At 39.6% G+C, this 23,647-nt stretch overlaps 1 protein-coding gene across 1 annotated transcript in view; it reads left to right on the top strand.

The window, feature by feature from the left end:
• Nucleotides 1-17,706, top strand: part of pcdh1a (protocadherin 1a) — a 143,370-nt gene extending 125,664 nt beyond the window's left edge. The window contains exon 5 of the mRNA XM_012864738.3: nt 12,057-17,706. Coding sequence (XP_012720192.1) covers nt 12,057-12,427 — 371 coding nt within the window. The 3' untranslated portion in view covers nt 12,428-17,706. The remainder of the gene's footprint in view (nt 1-12,056) is intronic.
• Nucleotides 17,707-23,647: the final 5,941 nt, after the last annotated feature.

The raw sequence follows: 23,647 nt of genomic DNA, 5'->3' as shown, positions 1-23,647 counted from the left end.
AAACTCATCAAATAGAAGTTGCCGTGATTTTTGCCCCATTTGACTCAATGTGGATTTTTCTGTGTATTACTGCACTTCTTATCCTATCTGAAACAGCCCTTAGTATTAGTTAGAATAAACAGAATTATAGGAATAGTTGTATGAAATTGTGGAAAACATGTCAGTGGCTCAATACAGAATCAGACATGCACCGATTTTGTGGCTGATAGCCACGATTTCTCCAGCTACTCCCTAAAACCAATTTTAGTTGATTTTGATGTCACTCTAAGATTACAATGAATCATTAATTTTTTTGGGCCTTATGGCCTGGGGAAAATTATTAATTATTTACATTTAGAGCAGGGGTGATGTCACATCACCTTTATGAGGGAGCAGTTGTTGTAAAAACAGTGTTTTCTTTGTTATAATTACAAAAACAAAAATAATGATTGTGCTAGCAATCTGAAACAATCTTTTTCATCTTATATTGATTTTATTTGTGGGAAACTAAGACCCTTGTGTTCATTCTGAGGATTTTCAAGAGGTTTTCAGCTTTGCCGTGTCCAACGTGTTCCAAAAGAAACAAGCTGAAAGCTCCAAAGGATAAAAATGAGCAACTTTGCTGAGGTATGTTCAGCTCTTTATTATCTGCCGCAGTCGTGCTCTTCCTTGGGATAAAAGCCTGCATGAATGGCCGACATGCGTCCTTAAGAAACAGAGCTTCCACTTACAGAGCTTGTTTTTGTGCTTCGTCTTGTCTTTATTTTAAAACATCCCACTGAAATGGAAAACAGCTCCTTTTAAGTAGTCCTCATGCATCAACTGCTACCAGCCCAACCTGCTGGCTGGCCATACATAAAATATCAGATTTAAAAATGGCCTAAAATCTCCTTGGTGCTTCTGGGAAAGATTTACATATACCATATAGGCTGATTTTCTCTCTCTCTCTCTCTCTCTCTCTCTCTCTCTCTCTCTCTCTCTCTCTCTCTCTCTCTCTCTCTCTCTCTCTCACATCAACGCATACTAGTGTTATAATTATAGATTATCTGATTCACATTTTCTGGCAGATTTCTAATCCAAGGCTTTTGCAAAGCTTTCACATGCCAACACCGATTTTAATCAATCCAGATTTCTCTTCAACAACTTTAATATAAAAAAAAGATATAAGAACAGCATTCGATTGGTGCCAGTTTCTTATATTACGAGCAAAGCTGAAATACCCATGTGTGAGAAAGAGCAGTTGCAGTGAGACAAGTCTTGCAAGTATTTTTTAAAGCACAGAAAAAAGGATGACACCGTATACTTTTTTTAAACTCTGTTTAGCATCTCACGTTAACAATTAGCATGTTTAGCACAACCAGCCTTACTAAAACAGCTGTCTCTGTGTGTATTCTGTAGAGAATGTTGATCCTTTCCTTAATTCTTAGATTTCCAAAAGGCTGCCAGCGTTTCCAAATCCGGCAAGCTCCAAACCAGAAAGACGCTGAAAGCAAAAAAAAAAGGAAAAAGAAAATACAGAGCAGGGTTGCTGTGATCTGTTCAGCCTTCATGTTCTCTGCTCTCTCTCACAGCCTGAATGAAACACCGACATGTCTTGACATAGGGTGAAATAAAATCTAGTTGCTGTTTGAATACCTTCATGTATCTCTTATTCATCTGGCTTAATTTTAAACCCAACATTTGGAAAAAGCTTTACTCTGTAATGCTTTTTTTCTTTTGTTAACATGCAGCACTTTGAATCACAGTGTAACTGAAAAGTTCTTTATAAGCAAACATGCCTTGCCTAGAAACATCAAATTTTGAGTCATCTTCATTTACTAACAGCGTTCGTAACGAAGAGTGTTCTTCTTGTGCGGCCGTAGCTCTTACTATTTGGTGTGTTTCATGACTTGAAACAGATTTTTCTATCCCCCACAGAAAAGCGGCCAAATCTGGTCAACGGCTAATTTCTCTGTTCATCTATGGTTGTAATGCGGATGAACAAATTATTTAAAGCCGGTTTTATTGACCTCTGTAAGAAAACTGGTATTGTTTTTGAAACAGTTCACTGGACTTTACAGTAATAATCATAACGCTGAATGTTTAATGTCTTTAATAACTACATTTTTTTCTTCTTCTTTTTTTTTTTTTTTTACATTGGCAGACACTGAGAATCAATATCTTGTTGCGAAGCTCCAGAATGCAATTTCCAGTCAGTAATTGACCAGCAAGCCGAACATGGTCAGAGGCTGAGAGCTGCTCTCCACTCATGCATTCAGCAAACACCTTTGCACACCAGCAGAGAAACAATTCTATTACTTACAAAAAGGGAACTATATCATCATTTAGCACACTTTACTCCCCTGTCCTCTTCCACCGGTGCTTTGAATCGCTTTTATCTGAAGATGCCGTGTGCGTGTGTCACAGTTCTACAAAGCTGGAGTGTTGGTTGACACATCACACCGCATATCAGCCCCTCAATTGGAGGAGCCTGTGCATAGCGTGATCTGTCAGCAGGTGCTAAGGCTTTGTCAAATGCACCGATACAAAAGGCGGTCTTCAAATAGAGGAAGTCTTACACAAAATGGTGGATGGTGAGAAATCTGACAAGAGGTGCACCAGCACCCACTAAAGCTGGTACCCCCCCACCCCCTTCTTCTTCTTCTTCTTCTTTCCTGATGCCTCTGGCCGACATGTCCACTCATCAGGATTTGTCAGCAAGAGGCTCAGGAAGCTGCAAATTCAGATCTCAGTGAGTCTGCGAGAGAGACTCTGACACTTGTGCTTCAGACCAATTGTTATCCTGCCATCACCTTCTGCAGACAGCTTGACTGAGAATTGATTAACCTGTGTCTGCTAAAACATTTAACCTTGTGCACACTCGGAAAGACAGAATTCCCTGCATGGCTTTAAAGAAAAATTGATGCGTTCAATCTTTATTTTTCCTGTTTCTTCTTTGGGTATAAAAGAATGCTTAACAGGACAGCAGCCTTTGAATAAATATGTAGCACTTATCCACAGAGGCAGCTGAGAGTATTCTTATGGTGCATGCCTCTTTATCTTGCACATCATTTTCTGCATAGCTATGGGAAAACAAAGTTTCCTGAACATTGTAATTTTGCTGCTGGGATGCTTAAAGTGTGTATCTAAGGTTACAAACACCCCCATTGTTTTTCTGGGTTCCGTTACAACGAGCAAGCTAAATGTGCATGTCAACACTATGTTTGTGCACTTGTAGCAAGTTTCTTTCTTTTAAGAATGTGCCCCTCCGCAGGGAGAGTGAAGAAAAAAAAAGGAAAAGAAGAGCCGCGTTTGGTAGCTTCTGCTTACTGTGCTTACTGAGAGTTCTTGAATAACAAGACTTGACATGTCACAGCTAAATAAATACAAAACCCTGGTTTTCTTGTTTTTCCTCTCAGAGGATGACAACCACAGAATGCAGTCACACCCAGTTATCATACTGATAGCCACCACAGGAACTACTTTCTGCAAAGATTGGAACATTTCTTCTTTACTTCCCCCAGTTCCTTGGAGCTCCGCCACTCATTTACCACATAAACTCTTTGCAGGGACCACAAATCCGGCATTTATATCTGTGGCACTCTCCCCGAATGCGAGTTGCTGTGTTTTCCTGCAGTTGCTTCCCTCCATGAGCCATGACTCTCTCATATTTGTCCGCCATCGATCATAGCGGTGTGGAGCTCGCGCTGGAAAGCAGCCGGTGGGGAGAGGCAGCATTTGCAATCAAACAGAGAAGGAGCAGTGTGAAATCTCAGGAAGAGGCAGCTTCCCTCTATGCCCGTGGGCAGGGGATCAGACGATGAGGAAGCCTGCCTCAGACACTCAACACCTCCCACTGGCACCCTGATGCAAGCAGCATGCAAACCCACCCCTCGCATGTATCTGTCAGGCCGGCGGGTTAAGCTTCCGTGTGTAACCCCCCCCCCCCCATCTCTGCGACTGCGCTGTGTTGAGTTGGGTGTGATGGTACTGAAGGTGGAAGGAGGTAGAAACTGTTGTTTTCCTTGTTAATGATGCCACCCTAAGAACACAGATGAGAATGACCCCTGCCTAAGGTGAAAAGCGGTGTCATTTGTCTCCTGGCGAACAGGAAAAAAAAAAATGTCTGCTGTGCAGAGAGGAAAACACGACAGTAAGTCGCTGCTCCTCAAAGCTAAATCAAACGATCTCCAAGTCTAGTCAGCCTATTTCAGCCAATATAATACTAGAACAATGCAATGCATTGACTCCCCCGGAACTACTCTCAGCTTTCCTCTTCTAAAAACTGAAAAAAAAAATTGCATTTTGTTCTATGTAAAAATCACTCAGGTTCAGTCGGATTAGATTATTTTTGTTTAACCGTGTACTCGGCAGCTCTTGCTTTCGTCATATCTGCATCTCCCGCCTTGAACGATAATACTGCAACGCGATTGGCCGACCTGTTTTGGTACGGTCTCAAATGGACAAGATGGATTCTCGTGTGTTTGTGAACACAAATATCGCGAGAATTCGGCTTGCAGCCAAAGTTAAGGGTCGTTATACTCATCTGAAGACTCAAGTCTTTTGCAGCCTCAAACAAATTTTATCTTCCAGGATTGTCTTGTTGTTACTCTATCCAAGCTTCTCTGTAGCTGTTTAAGAAAAGCCCCCACACAGCATGATGACGCTGTCATCGGGTAGTGTGTTTTGGGAAATGTGCACTGTAAGCCAAAAACTGCACTTTTGGTCCCATATGACAAGGCTATCTTCAAACTGGACTTCTTATGGCATTCCCTTTTCAGTTTTTCACAAGGACCAGATTTGTTGCGTGAATGGTTAATAGCTGTCCTGCCAGAATATTCTCCCTCCTCAGCTGTGGTTTTCTGTAGATCCTCTTGAATTACACAGGACCTTCTGGCTGCTTTTCATGTTAATGCTTTCATTTGCAGGCCCGTCCAATTAGGCGCATGGCCTTGTCTTGGTAGGTTTGCAGTTGTTCCCTACGCTGGCCATTTACATAAATCAATTAAAAAGTGCTCTGTGAGATCTTCAAAAGTTCAGAACTTTGTTTTTTAACCTAACCCTGCTTAAAAGTTTGAAAATGTTATTCCTGAGCTCTCTTCTTTGTTCCTTGGTCACCGATGGTCTCTAACAATCCTTCACAGAACATCTGTATTGTATTGTTTACACCGGATTTTGCTTAGGGGTATCAGAGTAAAGGAAATACAGCCTTTTTGGGTTTTTAAAAAAAAAAAAAAAAAAAAAACATAATTTTTCTTTCACATTGCAGGTATGGATTACTATTTGTTGGCCTGTTACGTAAAATCTTAATCAAATTTAATTAGGTGCGGAACATTTGAAGATGACGGGAAGGCACTGTTTCAGTGCTGTGTTTAGTTCATCTGTTTTCCATTGTCTACCCCTCTGTCCATGACATCTAAGGAGATAAAAACCAAACACGTTGTTCTAGACTGTAAGAAGCATTAGTCTGGGTATATATACAAAAAAGCATGCGGGGTTGAGTGGATGAGAAAATACCAATTTCCCCACAGTCCCTCTGGCTGGGTCCTCTTACCTGAGGTTGACTCATTTGCTTCATCAAACCCTCCAAATATTCAGACACCTTTCCGTGGGTGCATGCATTTTATTTTGCAGAGTGGACAGCATTTCACCACGGTGTAAGTGAACTGCACTACAGTCACTCACACAGCTAATGGCTGCTGCAAAAGGCAGACACAAAAGTATAATTATCAGCATTGATCGTTTTTTTGTGGAAATGGATTTGAGCGTGACAGAAAGGTCAGCTCACCGTAAAAAAAAAACAAAACAAAAAAAACAACGACAACAAAAGAACTTGTGCTTCGGCGATAACACATCCTGTCATAACACGGCGTCGGAGCAACATAATCACTGACTTGTTGGGAAAACTGACATGCGTAAATGGCAATGGCAAGCTGTAAGGATGTTAAGGATCGCACAGAGCAGAGCAGCAGGTTGCAGCCGAAGATAGACTTGTCCTCCTGTTAAACTGTCTGTTAAGAACAGAATGTTTCTCTGAATAAAACCGAATGAAATGGAGTTGAAATACTAACCTACAAGGTAATGGCCTTCAAAACAGTTGGCACGGGATATACACAAGAAACATGATACATGCTTTGGCACTACTGGAGGAAAATGACATGACTTTGGCATACTAGTAGTAAATTTAGCTGTCACGTAGGATTTTTCTGCCCCTTGATAATGATGAGCAGAGCTCAGCGTGAGCAGCGCGCACTCCAGTCACCGGTGCAATGTGTCATTTCTCATAACATATTATCTTTTGCTTGGCATTTCTTTAAACAACTTCATGTTATCTTTTCTAAAAAAAAAAAAAAAAATGTATAAAAAAGCACACACATTCAACCTGAAGTGAATCACCAGGCTCACAGTCATTCAAGTTGCAGCAATCAGTGTTAACCTTAGATTCTTTCATCTTTTCTTTCTCCGGACTGAGGAGTTAAAAGAGAACGCGCACATGAAACAGGCAAATGTGAGTTATCTATATCTTTCAGGAGCTCGCTGCAAATGAGGTATGCTTGCACTCATCCCAGGCCTGATCACATGGGCACCTTTTTTTTTTTGGTAATTTCTAATTCATCTAGACAAAAATATCCCCAAATGTGGCACATTTCTAACCCCCCTCCCCCCAAAACAGGTGTCCCCCTTCACACACACACACACACACACACACACACACACACACACACACACACACACTGCTTTGTAGCTGTGCAGCTGCTCCGGTTTAAACATGTTGCCTCATGGTGAGAAGTAAACCTCCTGGAAGCTGTGGAGAAGTTTTAATCAAGTGTGAAATCCGTTTGGGGTAGATGCCTACGTGACTGCGCTTGTACTTAAAAGCGCGCTCCTCAAAACCTCTCTTCCTGTGAACGTCTCCTGCAGCTCGAGTCCATTTTCGCTGCCGCCATGCATCCAGACCGCGTTTGCAGATAGCGAAGCCGAGTGAAAATGAGACTCCACTCATCAAGGAAGGAGGTGGGACACATGCACACGGGCATGGAAATGTGTGAATCTCTTGTCTCGGCTGCTCATCATTTTATACAGCTACAGACTCTTGCGAAAAAAAAGCATCCCCATCCCTTTAATCTTCCAACATTTTGTCGACTTACAGGAAGAAATTTTAATGCGTTTTATTGTGATTGTACGTGATAGACCAACAAAACGTAATGCCTAACTGTAACAATGATAAATTATTTTTATCTGTTTTTATGGGGGGTAGGTTTTTGTTCTACAAGTAAAAATCTGGCATGTGTGTCATGCATTTGTATTCAAAAGAAGTTAGAGGAAGATGGTATGGTCAAAAAGGACCAAAACTGAACTTTTTGGTCTACATGCACAATGCTGTGTGTAGAGGATCACTAGCACTGCAAACCAATCTGAAAACATCATCGCCACAGTGAAACACGGAAGCATCATGCTGTTCAATGCTTCAAAGGCAGTGCTTTTCTTCAGCAGGGACAAGGCAGCTGGGCGGACTTGATGTCAAAGTGGATTGAGGTCAGTGCAGGAAAACTTGTCAATTAAGCTAAACATCTAGACAGAGATACAATGGAACTAACTAAAAGAATATTCATGTGTTAGAGTGGCCCAGTCAATGTACAGAACTAAATACACCTGAGATTATGTGGCAAGACTTCAAAAAAAGATGCTTTCCATCCAATCTGATTCCCACTTTCTATCAGAAAGGTAGCTGAGCTTCAGAGAGATTCCTTGAAAGTCTTGGTTCTACAAAGAATTGACTAGGAAGGAATGGATAGGAGCACTTTGTAGATTTTTACTTGAAAAAAAAAAAAGGAAAATTATCAGAGCTATTTAACATTTAGGGACTGCATGTTGTTGAAATGGTTGATCACGTAAAATCCCAATAAAACACATTAAAGCTCATGGTTTAAAAGGGACATAATGTGAAAAGGTTCAAGAGGTATGGAAATTTTATCAAGACACTTTACATATTTATTTTCTTTATTTTATATCAAGGCTAAAATATAGGTAATTCATTTGAAAAGAGTATTAGCTCAATTACAATGGGCTCATAAACCTAAACAAGCATTGACTTAAGCATCATGGTAATTAATTAGGCTTGAATAATGAAGAACATTCCCCAATTGTGAAGTGAATGTATTAAATAGCCTAAACATCCTGCTGTTTCGGATTACAGGAACAATGAGATTAGCTGCAAAAACAGCTCAAGCTACATTTTCTTCACCCAGTTATTATTGCTGCCATAAACAATGGAACAATTGTGTATGGATTATCCGTAAGAAGTGAATAGTTATTAATATGGACAAAGAAATAAAAATGAATATCCTCAATTATGTATTAGTTAGCAGTAAAGCAGTTCAAAGTCTTGGCACATACACTGTCTCACAGGCCAGATATTTAGTCTGGAAATCTCAGGAATTTAATTCCAATCTATTGCAGATTTGGATAAACAACAATTAATAATTGAAAATTGAAAATAAGAATTTATTTTCATTTCCAAACTTAATTTCCTTTCCTGCTATCTAAATGTTGCCCCCTCTCAAATCTTTGTTGTGCCCTTCTCTCTTACCTTGCTTCCTTCCTAGTGTGATTCTTTCCTTCCTTTCTTCAGTTATTTTCTTTCCCCCTTCCTTCCCGTCTCACTTTTGCTCCTCTTCCTTTCCATCTATGTGTCCATCGTTCCTGTTGTCCCTTCTTTCTTTCCTATGTCCCTTATGTATTTTTTGTCTTCCTTGTTTGAATCATTGAGTCCTTTCTTCTTTCCTTCCTTGTATTATTCATGTCTCCCTCATTTGCTTCCTTCCTTTCTACCTTGCAGAGCCAGCTCTATCACTGTTTTTAACTATAGATACTACTGGTTTTCTAAAATGGCGTCCTTTGGAGAAGGTCAACTATGTTAGATAAATCTAGCCTGTTTTTGTTCGCCTGAGCAAGTCAGGTTGAATGTCTGATCGAATGGATGCATTTACCTCTTTGAACAAATCCCAACAAATTGACCGGATAGTTTTCTCCGTCCTCCGTCATGTCATAGTCTTTCATTAATCCACGTACAAAGATATGTGAGTGGGCTGTATCCCAAACAACACAACTCTCATGCAGATTCAAGGAAAACAAGTGTAAGTTGCTCATATTCTTTTACAGTTAATGCGGCAAATTTCCGGTGATGTTCTCGATCCGCCTCGTTACGGTGCGCCATGAGAGAAGCACATTTACAAATGCACCTTTTTTTTTTTTTCCTGAGCACTGTGGACTCTTAACAGTCTTCAATTAATTCCCAGTCACAGAATGGCAAACCATATCTTGCTGTTTGGTGGGATTTTACAAAGCTGGTCCTGACTGTTGAATCCCTACAAGAGTGAAGCTAAGTAAAAAAATCCTTGTTTAGCTAGCAAATCTTCTGATCCTCGTGCCCACTGTGCATCAGTCAAATGCTTGTACTTCTCTCTGTATTTACTCTCATAACGGTGGTATAAATTTTAATCCTTAAACAAGGCTTTATGTCCTCCACACACTAAGCTCACAGCTTTCTGGTTGATTTCAGCAAAGACATATTTAGATTTCCATGTGTTGTTAATAATGTCCCTCCGTGGGACAAATGACTACGTTTACCTCTTTCATACAGGGGACCGAGGTTTGAACCCCAGTTTTGTCAGGAAGTGCCTCCAGCATAAAAAGTCTGCCAAGTTGTAATAACTAGCTGTGGCAACCCCTTAATAAGGAACAGCCGAATCAACTGATTTACACACCTTGTTAATTTGTTGAAAACTGTTTTAAAACATTTTATGAGGCGCCTGATCATCGTAATGCAATAGTGACCTTCAAAATAAAAGCCATATCATTGCATTATGTGCACCTATTACAAATTAACAGGATTTGCATTTTCACTACTAACTCAAAGGTAATTCTTTGTGTGACAGTAAATTTATTTTGGGGCTTTGTTTATTCTTGGTAAATTTTTATCTTCAGTATAGAGCAAGAGACCGCCTATATGGCCTATACCCAGAACTAACCCTGTTCCTTGCATTCTTTTTTCCCAGCATTCCTCTATTGTGTCTGTCCTTCCAATTTTCTTTCCCATTTCCTTCTATATGTCCACCCCTCCCTTTCGCCCTCTGGTCATTCTTTCCTCTATCATGCGCTTCCTCTTTCCCTGCCTTTCTTTCTTCTGTCTGTTGTTTATTTTTTCTTCCTTGTTTCATTTTGTCCTCCCTTATTTTTGAGTCTTTTTCCCCCTTTTCTGACCCTTTGTTCCTTTATGCCCTTCTTTTGCTCATATCTGTTCTTCTTTCCGTTCTTTTGTTCCTCTTTCCTTCTATATTTTCCTGCGTTCTTCCTTCTTTCTTCCTTCCTTCCTCATGTTCTTCCTTGTTTAATTTTCTTATTCCTTGTGTCCTTATTCCCTTTATTCCTTGTATTCTTCCTTCCCTCTTAACCCCCTTTGTTCTTTCATCCCTTCCTTTGTTGTGTTTCTTTCTTCTGTTTGTCTCTAGGCTTTTTCAGATTCCATATTTAAAGCTGGCCCTTTCCAGAAATATCATAAACGGAAAGTGGAAATTTGTAATTTATATCTTAAAAAGTGTGTGGAATGGAGAAGTCTGAAAATTTAAGACTAGATAAGTATGGATGTTTTTCATGGAAAGCAGGCGGCAAACCTGTTGTCACTTTGGTTTTTCAGCATAGCAGAACCAGATGCATTTTTTTTTCTTTGCCTTTCGTGGTCTAACCTTTTGTGGGCTAACTATCTTGCCACTGGTCATGAGTACTATACTGGCAGCATGTCTCCCAGGCTTACTGTCAAGATGGCCCTCTCACTGTTAACTTTGAACTCTTCTTGCTACCTCTATTTGTGGTTGCATCAGACCCATTCAGCAGCATCTCTCGTTTTGTTGTGTCCCTGTATGTGTGCCTATGTGTCTATATGTGCAAACCTTCTTCTCTCATTCGCACACAGTGCTGTAACCGCAGAGCAAGAACGGAGCATCCATAATGGACATGTCCTCGCATTGTGTGGACAGCCCTGTGGCTGTAGAGTAATGCCTTTATCACAGCAATCACAACTTTACAAGTCAGGAACATCACAGCTGCACAGATCTTTGCTGTCAGCTCCTCTCTATCAAACATTGATCCAGCTTGTCCCAGCGTGAGTCTTAAAGGATTAATAATAATAATAATAACAATAATAATAAAAAAGAAAACATAAATGGAGTAGTATTTTCATTGAATCTGTGCTGTATGTTCAGCTTGTCAACAGGTGCACGTTTGGCAAGTCTGTCGGCGGCCAGTTGCGCATTTCTGGCGGACAAATAGAGCACCTCCGTTGTGCTGTGTTTGCCGTCAGAAAGTGCGGGACTGTTCCAAAGCGATAGCTCGTGCAAACTTATTTTGTAGCTTTCTCGGCTTGTGCGTGAAAACGAGGTCACTGGGTTGTGGACCAATTTTTTTTAATTAGGAATCGCTGAATAAAAAATGGATGACAATCAAGGGCAGGGAACTCATTTCAGCACTGTCAATCAATAACTCATTCAGCAATCTTTTTTTTTTCTTATTCCCCTAAAGAATTCAAATATTCCCTCTGCAACTGAACACTGCATGTTTCCAGAGTGTATTTGCGTATTTCTTTTGCCTTTTTATTTTTTTTTTCTAACGCTGGTATATATTCAGTGCTCTGTTCACAGCGTGGCGATCACATATAATAGAAATAAGTTGCTGTTGAACATATTAACGATATGATGATATATTACAAATATACCAGACAGACTGCTGGGGGATACTTCTAAATGACAAAGACACAGCACGTCGCCTCTTGCATCTACCACACCAGCTTGTGGACTGCACACACACAGTAGCGCTCATTACACAGTGCATAGCGACAGCTACATAGCAACTGCTGCTGACTGCTTAGCAACAGCTGCAAAGAACCTCAAGGATGGGGGTGGGGGGTAGGGGTTTCATGGGGTGCATAAGATGACACCATTTCTGTTCACAAATGCCATTTTTTTGCAACTTTTTTCATGATGAGTAGTATTCCAGTGTGTGTCTCTCCCTGAAAATGTTGTTTTCCTCTCACCTGCCCACAGACATCCGTTCCCTCCCCGACGTGGCCATGACCGGAAACTGCACAACCGAGTGCAGTGAATTGGGTCACTCGGATGCCTGCTGGATGCCGGGGCATCCCTCCCCTGTGAGGAAGACCAGGAACCTCCCCAAGCTCTCCACATTCGTGCCTTACCAGGAGAGAGGGAGTCTGGGACGCCTGGCCAATGGCAGCGCCAGGCTGGGTGGCGAGGAGCACCGGTCGCGCCTTCCGCCCTCCCGCAGTGCCTATTCCAGCAGCGGCCAGGACGCCGTTCAGGACTGCCCCGTAGAGGAGATGCCCCTGAGCGTGGCCTCCGAGTTCCCACCCACATCACCTTCGGCCCACACCCCCAAACGAGAGATTTACCTGTGAGAAACATATCGGTGCACAAACGAAGAAAAGTTACACCTACTTTAGAAGGAGGAAAAAAAAAAAAACTGTCCACACGCTAAGGCCTATGGCCGAGTTATAAGTAACGATCGGCCGTGACTCATTCAATCACTGGCATGAACTCTTGTCATTTCTGACTCCAATTATCAACTCATCAGCAAATCTTGGAATGATTCCACAAAGTTAATTGATGCCCTCCCTAATTTTTTTTTTTTATTATTGAAGCTCTCAATGGATACAATCCAGAAAGTTAGACAAGAACCGTGAGTGGAAATAGCAACTTTAGCAGTGACTAATTCTTGTTGTAGTTAGGCAAGGCCCAGTCTGTGAAGTGAGTTCTTGAAAGTTGTGATCAGTGCTCTTGTGCCATTTCTAGGTATTATTTGATAGACAGCTAATGTGGCCGCGTCAGAAGGCATACAACTTGAGACCAGGAGTTAGATCAAATGGTCGTTCTTAATGTACAGAGCTGTAAATACATTTGAATGGTGTGTTCTACATATAGTTTTGTCTGGCATAATCTGCGAAGAATGCCTCTGAATTTTAGCATATTTAAGCTTTTTTCTTTACTGCTGCTGTTTAAACTTGACTGAAACCATCAAAAGGGTTGCGATATTGTGGAAAGCATTTACCTGCTCCTCAGTATCGCTGTGGCGCGTGCCCGCACACGCACACACACAGACACACACACACACACCTTTGACCCCTAATCATAGTAGAATGGCCTTTACCTCTGCTCCCTGTAGAGCTCTGCCACTGCTACAGAGAGCTGTGTGGCAGCATTTAAAGCGACATTATGTCCCACTGACTCGCAGCACTGTGACCTGTCGTTCATCATGAAAACGGTTGACTTGGCCACAGCACCCGGAGGGTCACGATGACCAAACGCAGAGTGCTCGCCAGACACATTCTGATTAGCTTTTTGCTCTCTACTTGAGATTATCCCGGTGCACAAGTTGCAGAAAGGTCCGCTCTTTTGAGACAATCAGATGGGCTTGACGTGCAAGACACAATTTGTTCTTATTCCTTTTCCCCTCGAAGCTCACAGGAACTGGCAAGGATCTAATAGATGCCTAAGGATCTAAGGGCACTTGAGAGTTGAAGGCGACAAGGGTTATAGTTACCTATGGAAGATAATATGCTACTGATGTAAAGTAGATAGATGTTCCAAATGCAGACCATTTTTGTCTAAAGGTATCAAATCACAATAGATAACCCTGTCTTGAGTGGGGAATTTAATACATAATTTATTGCACTGAGTATAAATGTATCAATGTGATTGAATTTCAAATTAGCCTTTGATTCCTGAGCATTCAATGCAAAGCTGTTCACAGATTTAAACTTATTTTCACATTTGTCACATTACAACCACAAACCTTGATGTACCTCTTTGGGATTTTTTGTAATAGATCAATCAGTGAATTAAAATGCTGCGCACAATGGAATATCAACTCTGCACACTATTCGCACAGTCCCCACAGTGAAGCATGGAAGCATGCCAGATGTTGCTTATTTTTAGCTACTTCGATCTTTCGATCAAATTTGACCAGTTTTTGTGTCCCTGTTGTTGAAGAAAAGTATCCCCAAATTGAAATATAGTTGTTGCAGCATTAGCTGTGAGGATGCTATTCTTCAGCAGGTTACAGGGAAGTTGGTCAGAGTGGGTTGGACGGGAAGCTGTGCAAGGGGTAATAACAAGTAAGTAATGGGTAGAAAAGCTAATTTACAAGAAGAAAGTCTCTAGATGTGGAAAACTGGTAGAGACATACCCCACAAAGTTCTGGCTCACAGAACTTCTCAGACATTTATTCCTAAGAATTTTGAAAACCTTGTATCTGTGGTCTGCCACTTCACCGTTATATGCTACAATGTGTTGCTCTGTTACCTTGAAACCCAATGAAACATATTTCAGTTTGTGGTTGTATCATTAAAAAGATAAGTTTACAGTAAGCATACTTTTGGAAGGCATTGAACAACAACGAGTGGAACGTAAACAGAAATTTCAAGTGTAGGATGGAGGCTCGGTTTATGGCATTGTGGTTAATTAAGTAGAGGTTTATTTTAATAAGTTATTAGGTATTTTCATTCTCTGACTCCTGAACAGAGAATAAAAATAGGGCGTGCCAGGGGGATTAATTTATCTTTACAAAGAGTGACCAAGTAAATTTGAAAGATATATAGGAAGGGCACTATGTATTAGACGGTAATTGGATGCTAATGATGACTCCACTAACTTGCGTTAGAACATCCTAGCGCTAGTTGGTGTCTTTGATTTAAACATTGATTTGATTAGATTTGTAGATACCTTTCACCTCTGCAGACTATTTCCATAGCGGGATTGTGCCTCTGAGTGAGGGTGGAGGAGCCAAGAATGGACATTTCCTAATTAGGGTGAGTAATGAGTCTTGAGCTGGGGCATGTGTGAGCGCACCCCCAGGACAAGGCATCCACCAGACAATGCAAATCCACCCACAGAGCTACAACAGTTTAAAGCAGGGGTATTTTTAACAGCACTTACCTCATCGCGCTGCCCACTGAAAGCCGCATTTAGGCCGTTTAAAACAAAACATATGGAGATTACTGGACATGGCCATGATTAAATAGGCTCAGCAAATATCCTGCCTTGAGGGGGAGAAAGCACATTATGCCACTTTCAAAGCCATTTAGCAACCGGAATAAAAATTCAAACAACAAGCCATGATACACTGTGATTAACCTCCCTCCCCCCAGCCCTCTCAGAGCCGTGGATTCACTAACTGAAAGCAGCGGGTAAGATTGCTGACCTGGAATTAATAACAAGTGAGAAAGATAGCAATGAGTGATAAAATGAATGTCACAAAGCCTCGGTTGAAAATTTGTCTAGCTGAATACTTTCACTCGATTCGGATTCACCAACAGGATTAAATCTTATCCCTTTTCCGGCCTATGTATCACTAAAATAAATCTGGAAAATGATCCCCTGAGGTGTCTTTGATTGTCAATATACAAAGGACAGGGGTAACACACAGTCTATAAAAACACACAATCTTTAGTTTTTTCTGTCTGACATTAAGTCGAACATAACTTTTCCTGTTGTAGGTCGGTTGGGAAAGACATAATGCAAGAATGACGAGAAAGGCATTTGTTATTTATTTATTTATTTATTTTTTTACTTTATTCAAATTCTGATACAGAGTTTACATACAAAGTTAATCTAAACCACACTTCTCCCTGGTGTGACTTCATGAAAAGGTTAGATAACCAAGATATCAGAACAGGATTGTGGAACCAAATATACTGAAGAACAAACAGCATAGGAATAACTAGCCATCATACCTTCAAGAAAGATTACAGGTTATTTGTCCCACAGAGGAACTTGATTTGATGCAAAATATGCGCATCAACCTCTAAACGAAGGCAAAGGAACTTATAAAGATGCTTACTGGCAATTGCACACAGGGACAAAAACCTTAATCTTTGGAGAGATGTCCTGTGGTCTGATGAACTGAAATGATTAGCCATAATGATCAGGGCTACATTTGACAAAAATGGGGGGAAGGGACTTACAAGCCTGTCAATGCCACCCTAACTGTGAAGTGCTCTTGATAACATCAATGTCATTCTGAGGAAAGAAAATCTTGTGGAAATATTGAAGCAATGTCAGCCAGGAAGTTCAAGTCTAGGCACGAATGGGTTTTCTGAATGGACAATGACCTTCTAACTAGACAGCTAAATTTGTTACAAAGTGGTCTAAGGACCACCAAGCCAGTGGCCATCGCAAAGCCCTTGTTTCCATCCCATAGAAGACTTGTGAGCAGAGCAGAAAAGATGTGTGTGAGCCAAGAGGCCTGCAAATCTGAAACAGTTACACAAATTCGGTCAGATAGCTTGGGCCATATTTGTTTAAACTAGTGTGAGAAGCTTGCAGAACCATACCCACGTTTAACCAAAGTCATGCAGTTCAAAAAGTAAGAATGCAAACTTTGGATGATGAACAGAGTTAAAAAAAAATCTCTAAAAACTCTCATTATTATGTTATTTATTCCGGTAGTCCTGACTGACCTATAACAGGGGAGGTTCAACCTGACTGAATGTCAAACAATGAGTACAAAAAGGCTAAATAAACATCTGGTTGCTGAGTCAAATGGAATAATAGGAGGTTGGTTAAAAATAAAAATAAGCGCCCTTCTCCCTCATCTGCCTTGATGAGTGGAATTCCTTTCCTGCAGCCAAATTTCACCTCCTGCTGCTCACTTCTGAGAAGAAAAAAAACAACAACAACATATCACCAGGCTTGCCCTTTCTTTTGGACTCAAGCTAAAGGAACTGTGTTTGCCTCTCTCTGAAACACAGCTGCTCCTCTTGATAAAAGTTTGTTGCAAAGCACCTAAATACACTCAGAAGTGTGTTGGATAATGTTTAATTTGTATTTTAACATTGATTTAATGTTGGATTCACTTGAGTATATTTTGCCTCTCTGTAATGTGTATTGTATGGTGATCATTTCTGTGCACAGATGGACAAATTACGGTGACAAAATTGGCAAAGGCAATTTGTTTTCCCTTTTTCCTTTTTCGTACTGATCAAAGACTCTCTGCAAACTGGCTGTGTGAAAAAAATGAAATCTGTCGGTGGCGTTAGTGTACATAGTTCCTCACAACCCCAAGTCTGCTGTTCGGCGGCCGGCGATTTTAAGCATGAATCCCAAAGATGATTGGTAGAAACTGTTTACTCGTTTTAGTTTTATTCGACGTCCCACTCCCCCAGATGAACTGAAATCGACTGAACATTTCATCTTTTTTCCGCAGTTCATCTAGTACAAAGACCATTGCCTTGAAAATATGTCTTTGCAAGAGAGAATCTAGTTGTTATCCTAAATGTTGGTATATTTATATAGGATAAAATGCTTGTAATGCCATGTTTTTGTACAGTTTTATGTACATACAAGTGAAGCTTTCTAAAAGTTCTGAGAAAAGCCGATGGCATATAAAAATTGTAACATGTATTGAGATGTGCACATCTTGCCTTGGTTGGATTGACCTTTGCTGAGTCAGTGTGAATGTGGCCGTTCTATGCCTGCACTGTAGTCATTCACCGGCTCCCACCTCCTGAGGACTTAATCAGTTTTTTCTGTTTATTGTGAACAGTGGATTGTCTTCTCTTACCGGTTTGTTAAACTCCTGTGTTCTGCTTTGTTCTCTTTCCGCATGTTGGCAAATTCTCTTGTAATACTGTAAGTCCTCATGAACTTTGTAATAAAATCACTTCAGGGAAAAAAAAAAAAACTAACATTGTCAGTGCTTTCTTTGATTTCTATTATTATTCATCACTTTTGACTGTGTGGCTGTTACATTTTTAAGAGTTCTTGCAGCCTTGCAGCTATGTTGTGTTGAAATGTGTCTCGCTCAAGAGCTAATTAAGGATAACTTGTATTCTTTTCATGCGAGGAATAGCAGCTCATGTCTGATTCAGGAAAGCCCAAAAACAAGTCGTTTGAGGGGAAAAAAGTAGGAGAGCACCTGGACTTCTATTCACCACTTCAACAAGCTAAACACCAGGTAATAAGTACACAATCCCTTTATGCTTTTAGTTTAATAAACAAGACTTCTATGGTTGCAAGTTCATGTGAGTCCTGTTGGCAAGGTTGCAGTTGTCTTGTAATTTGATTTAAGAGATTTCTGAATTTTTACTTAAAACCTGAGAAAGCTGTCTTAGTTAATTCAACAATAAACTGAAGTTTAACCCAATCATGTAAAATGATCATGGAGCTGCTCTTGGTTTAGTAACTGGGGTGAACATCTGCTCAGATGAGAGCACCCATCAGTCATGTGGAGCTGGGGTCTCAAATCTTCTGCATGGAAGTGGACACAAAACTGATTTGTAATTAGAGAGAAGACATCTCTTCTTGGAGAAACTTTGGCACAGAATATTTTCTTCAGGAGCTGAAACGGCTAGATTCGTGGAGCTAGCCTTTTTTCTCCACCAGTATGGTCACCAGATAGAGAAACTGCAGATGGTACTTTACTTTAGATTCAAGTTTTTTTTGAAGATGCACTCTTTTAATCAGCCAGTGAGATCAAGAGATTCATATGCGTGTCTTCCCCAATGCAGCCTGTGGAAAGCCGTGGGCAAAGAGAATGGATGCTGCTGTGTACAGAGTTCTGTTGCTCTAGGATTCATGGCGATTCCAGCTGTGAAGAACGCCTTCTTCTCAGTAGTGGTCATAAAAATGGGTTAATGTGTTGTGTTGCATTCTGTGAGTGTTTACCATTCTCTTTTAGTTTTGGTTGCTATTGAAATGTGGGCCAGTTGACTGTTAAAATATTATATCAGATTATGACCCCTGATTTAATTAGGTGACCTCCAACTGATATTGGCCTCACATATTAACCCTACTTCCTAATAGTACATTAAATAGGTAATTAGCTGAAGAGGGCAGAAAATGTCTCCGAGGCAGATACGAACTGGTAAATGGTCAGTAGAAAACACCATGCTGCACCTGCAAATGAAAATTGGTGGGAAACAACCAAAAATTGCAAAGGTGCTAAACGGGAATGTGACTCGCAGTCAAAATGATAATTTAAAATGTCATAAAATATCATTGTCAAATATCAAAAACACCAAACCCAAGTAATGTAATTGAGAATGGAGATGTTTCAGGATGGAAATATTCTTTACCTTGGCCCTAATTTGAACAGTAAACTTTAGCTAACCAAGTTTATCAAGTCTGGTTTTACCAGGGTAGGGAATATTATATTTTGTACTAGAAATTATTGATTCCAGTTAATATTCAACAATTTCATAAGATACCGTAAAAAAATCAGTTTTTATAGTGCTTAATCAGAACGTATGAATAAAATTTTAACTTTAGCATTGTTAATTAGCCGTCTTTGCAACAATATTTCCGTAGAGCGCTAGACTATCATTTGTATGTTTTCATGTCAGTCTGTTCACATACATTTTGTTCCTTCACAGGGTACCAAAAGTATTCCAGCATAAACTATTTATAAGTTGTGGAGGATCCGTTACTACTTTTCCATAGGAACACATGCTAAGTGCAAGTGGACAGTACTTTGCAAGTCTGACTTCACCTCTTCAAGAAAAAGTTTCAGGTTTGAACATTGTGAGAACTACATCTTATGTTTGAAATGGAATACTCATTAGTTGTTGTCTTCCATGTCATGGTTAGCAGTAAAATCGACCTCATTTTGGGGATTACAGGGGAAAATTACATGGATTCAAGCTAACTGCTTACCAGAAGGGGACCCACTGAACAGCAAACTTCCACCATGGAAAACAATTTGAACCTCAAAAGATTCATAGAAGTCCAGGTGAATGCTTTGCAGTTATCCTTGCATCAGTTTTGCACCATATTGGTATTTACTGAAGAGTTTTAAAGGATGGGTTGCAGTCTGATGGGAAACAGGATTTTTATTTGAAAGGCGTACCTGGTTTTGCCAACTACTGTATCTGATGCAAACATGTAACCTGCATAAAATTTTACAACTTTGTATTTGTGTCATGAACTGGCCTGTCTGCTGTCCTCATCCTGCCAATCCTCAGACATCTGTAAATTAAGCATCATTGTCCAGCTTAGCCTTTTGTCAGATTTTTTTTTTTTTTTTTTTTTTTTGCATTTCTGAGGGTCTCTTCTAGTAATGCTTATTCTTAATTTTTCCATGGGTGTTTTTGATTTATGTCTATGTGTTATGTGTGCATTCAGAGCCGACGTCTCACCAAACTTTCTATATGGCTGCATAACGATTCTTGATTCTTGATGGACTATACCTGTGATCCTGCTTCTCCCAACTCTGCAACCAGGCTCCTTATCTCCACCGGTCTCTCCTGTTTTAAATACCTGCTGCTGATAGACAATAACCAATATATATTGTAGTTAAATATTTTATTGTTTTTAGAACAATAAAAACAAAAAACACCCACCCCAAAACAAACCAAAAGAAAATGAATCTGTGACTTACTGGGATGCACCAGAAATCCTAAAAACAAAACAAAATAACATAATACACGAAACAATGTAGTTTTAAATTATACCTTGCAGTATGTAGCACTTTTTTAGGGACTTCCAAAAATTGTCCCAATCAGTGCCTCTGCCTCCTTTCAAGTTGCTGACAGGGGGCCTTATAAGAAGCTATGTCCACAGTTAATTTTATCCAGTCATTTAACTCAGGACACTTGGTGGTCTTCCATGTTTTAAGATGATCATGGATTCTGTCACAAGACTGACCATAACAACTGAAAAGAATCCATTGGAATTGTCTGGCATTTCGGGATCTGTCTCCCAATAAACACAATTCTGGAGTCTGGGGGACTTCTGAAACTGGACTAGACACTCAAAACCTCCAAGGTCCAAAGAGGTGTAACCAGGAAACATTCCCAAATACAGCGTAAATATGTGCTGGTTTTATAAAATAATTTACAACACAAATTGGTTGTCATTAATTTCATTCTGTATGACAGTAATTTCATTCTGTATGAGTATGACAGTATTTATGCAATGCCATATATTGTATAAATGTATTTGTGGCTTCATATATTTACCACTCTCTGAAAGGACAGCTAACCATTTTTCATTTGTGTAGTCCAATTTCAAATCTCTGCCAAAATAGTTTGTTTAATGATGCATCCCTCAATCTATAAATTAGTAGTTCATAAAACGAAGAAGCCGTGTGGTAGTAATATAATCTAAAATATTGTTTTCTTCAGTATCTTTAATTTGGAGGTCACATGATGTCTCACTCGTAAAGAAAAAAAAATCTTCTCTCCCTTCCCATTCAAATCTTCATATTGATACAAACCCCCATTAGTGCATATGCCACGTGAGCAAAACCTTACATGGGTGAGCAAAAACCGGGTTGGCTGAATCAATCTTTTGAGATAATTTGTCAAGCGTTTGAGACAAATAATCTAGACCTTTTTAAATGACAAGCAGTAAAGCTTTGGATCTGGAAGTCCTAGGCCACCTTTGCTTTAGGGGCATGAATATGTACCTAGTTTTATTCATGCTCTTATTCCCCCGAAAGGAAATGTTTAATGATATTTTCATACCTTTTAAATATATCTAAGGGAATAATAATAGACAACATCATAACCACTTATGATAACCTTAAATTGAGGAACTGTAATGTTTTTTGATTATATTAATATTGCCCCGTTATGCCAGGTTGATTTTTTTTTCCATTTTTCAAAATTTGTTTTCATTTTTGAAAACACTGGATCAAAATCCAGGAATAGTTGTTGTAAATATTTGTGACTACATGTCCCAATAGGCCTTGTAGCTGCTTTCTTGTCCATGAGTATGTTCCAATTCAGGGGCTGCATCCTTCAAAGGACCCGGTCTACGTGGGCCAGGTCCTTCGTCAACCACGAAAAAGAGAAAATCGGAAGAGATCGGCTTGCGAATTGTGACAGTCTAGCCTCAAGCAGGTGTCCCCTTAATTCTCAATCTCTGAAAAGCCCTCTGACTGAGTTGACGAAGTTTGTTATTTTCCAATCCAAGATACTTCTGCTCCTGTCTGCTAACAGGCTCAAACTTTACTATTGCTGAGAACCACACAAATTCCTCTTAAAAATATCTCCACCGAGTTTTTAAAACCTAAGTGGTGTATTAGCGCAACAGAAAAACCTTTTCCAAAATCAATTACAAGTCTGAAATCTGGATTGTAGACTTTAAATATTTATTCATTTTAATTTGAACCTCTGCCAATCACATTTTATCACAGCTGTGGTTACCATTCTTTGTATTGGAAATGTCAAGGTACCATCTAAAAATAAAAATACAGCAGCTGTTTTCATTACTTTTATTCAGTTAAAAATATTCAAAAAGTTGTTCAAAGTAATACATTTTAATTAAAATGTTAAGATGAAAAGTGTGTGTTACATCCTTCAGGTGAAAAAGAGGATGAGGCTTGTTGTAGGCACAAGGTTCAAAAGCCAGAATATGATGGGCGCTCATTAGTGCACATGGCATGTCTCATCTGTGAAGGCAACATTAATACTAAATGATTTATGCAGTCTATGGAGCGACATATTCTGCCATCCAGATGACATCTTTCTCATGGAAACCCTGCTTATCTTAGCAAGAAAATCCAAACCACATTCAGCATGGACAACAACATGGCCCTGTAGGTGCCTGTGTGCCAATTCCGCAAGTTTACTTTTCAGGCATTTTGCTCAGATAAAATAATTGTTACAACATATCTATCAGAATCAACTTCATTTCGGCAAGTTTGAGGGCATTGTGTAAAGTAAAAGGCAGATAAGTAACATTGAGCATGCAGGAACTACAATCTATAACAACAAAGACAGTATTCAGGTGATAAAGTTTAGAACAGGAGCAGTTTTTTGTACACGCAACACGATACACAATGTTGGGTTCACAAGAACAAGACGAGAGAAGACTTTGATTGAATTAACCAAATCTCTTGACCTATTCTTTAACACAACTGGTACTGATGTGCAGTTCCAGCTTTTATTTAAGTTTTTTGTCAAAATTTAATTTCAGATTATGTTCATATGGCCTATTGATTATAATAAAAACATAATCTGAAGGTAATTTACATGACAAAAAAATCCAGTTTACATGGATAAATACATAGTCAATTCAGTCCAATAATAATAAAACAGGCAGTATTAAAGTCAATTACATATATTCCTTTTTAAACCTTGTAATAAAACAATGCAGTCAAGTTCATCTTATCATTGCAATGAATAAATAATGTTCCTAGCTAAGAAATCCAGCTGATTGTTTTAGACACACATGCACCCCCTTTGCTGCCCCATTGAGTTTTTGATATGCAAATATCACATGATGTGAACTGATTTCTCTGCTTAAACAAGAGTGCCTGGTATGCTTTGGTTAAGGGAGAACATTGGGACACCCTAGCTACTGAGAGTCTAAACTAAAGAAAACCCAGCAGCAATTGGATTTACTTTTCTGATTATCAAACATTTGAAATCAGTATGAAAAGAAAGATTAATCAACTATTTACATTATAACTTAAAAAGAGATCAATCTAGCAGTGAATATAATCATGACTGAATTGAGTAGAGTCAAATTTACATTCAACAACCACATACTTTTGGCAATGTTTATTTAAGTCCATTTTATTCCCCTATCATTCCCTGAAATATGCTGTTTCCTTGTGTGACATCCTCAGTGTCACCCTCCAGTGATTATGATAAAATTAGTTACCCCATGAGGGC

This window comes from Fundulus heteroclitus, chromosome 11, assembly GCF_011125445.2.
Source record: "Fundulus heteroclitus isolate FHET01 chromosome 11, MU-UCD_Fhet_4.1, whole genome shotgun sequence".
NCBI classification, from domain to species: Eukaryota; Metazoa; Chordata; class Actinopteri; order Cyprinodontiformes; family Fundulidae; genus Fundulus; species Fundulus heteroclitus.
This window is presented reverse-complemented; position numbering and strand designations above follow the sequence as displayed.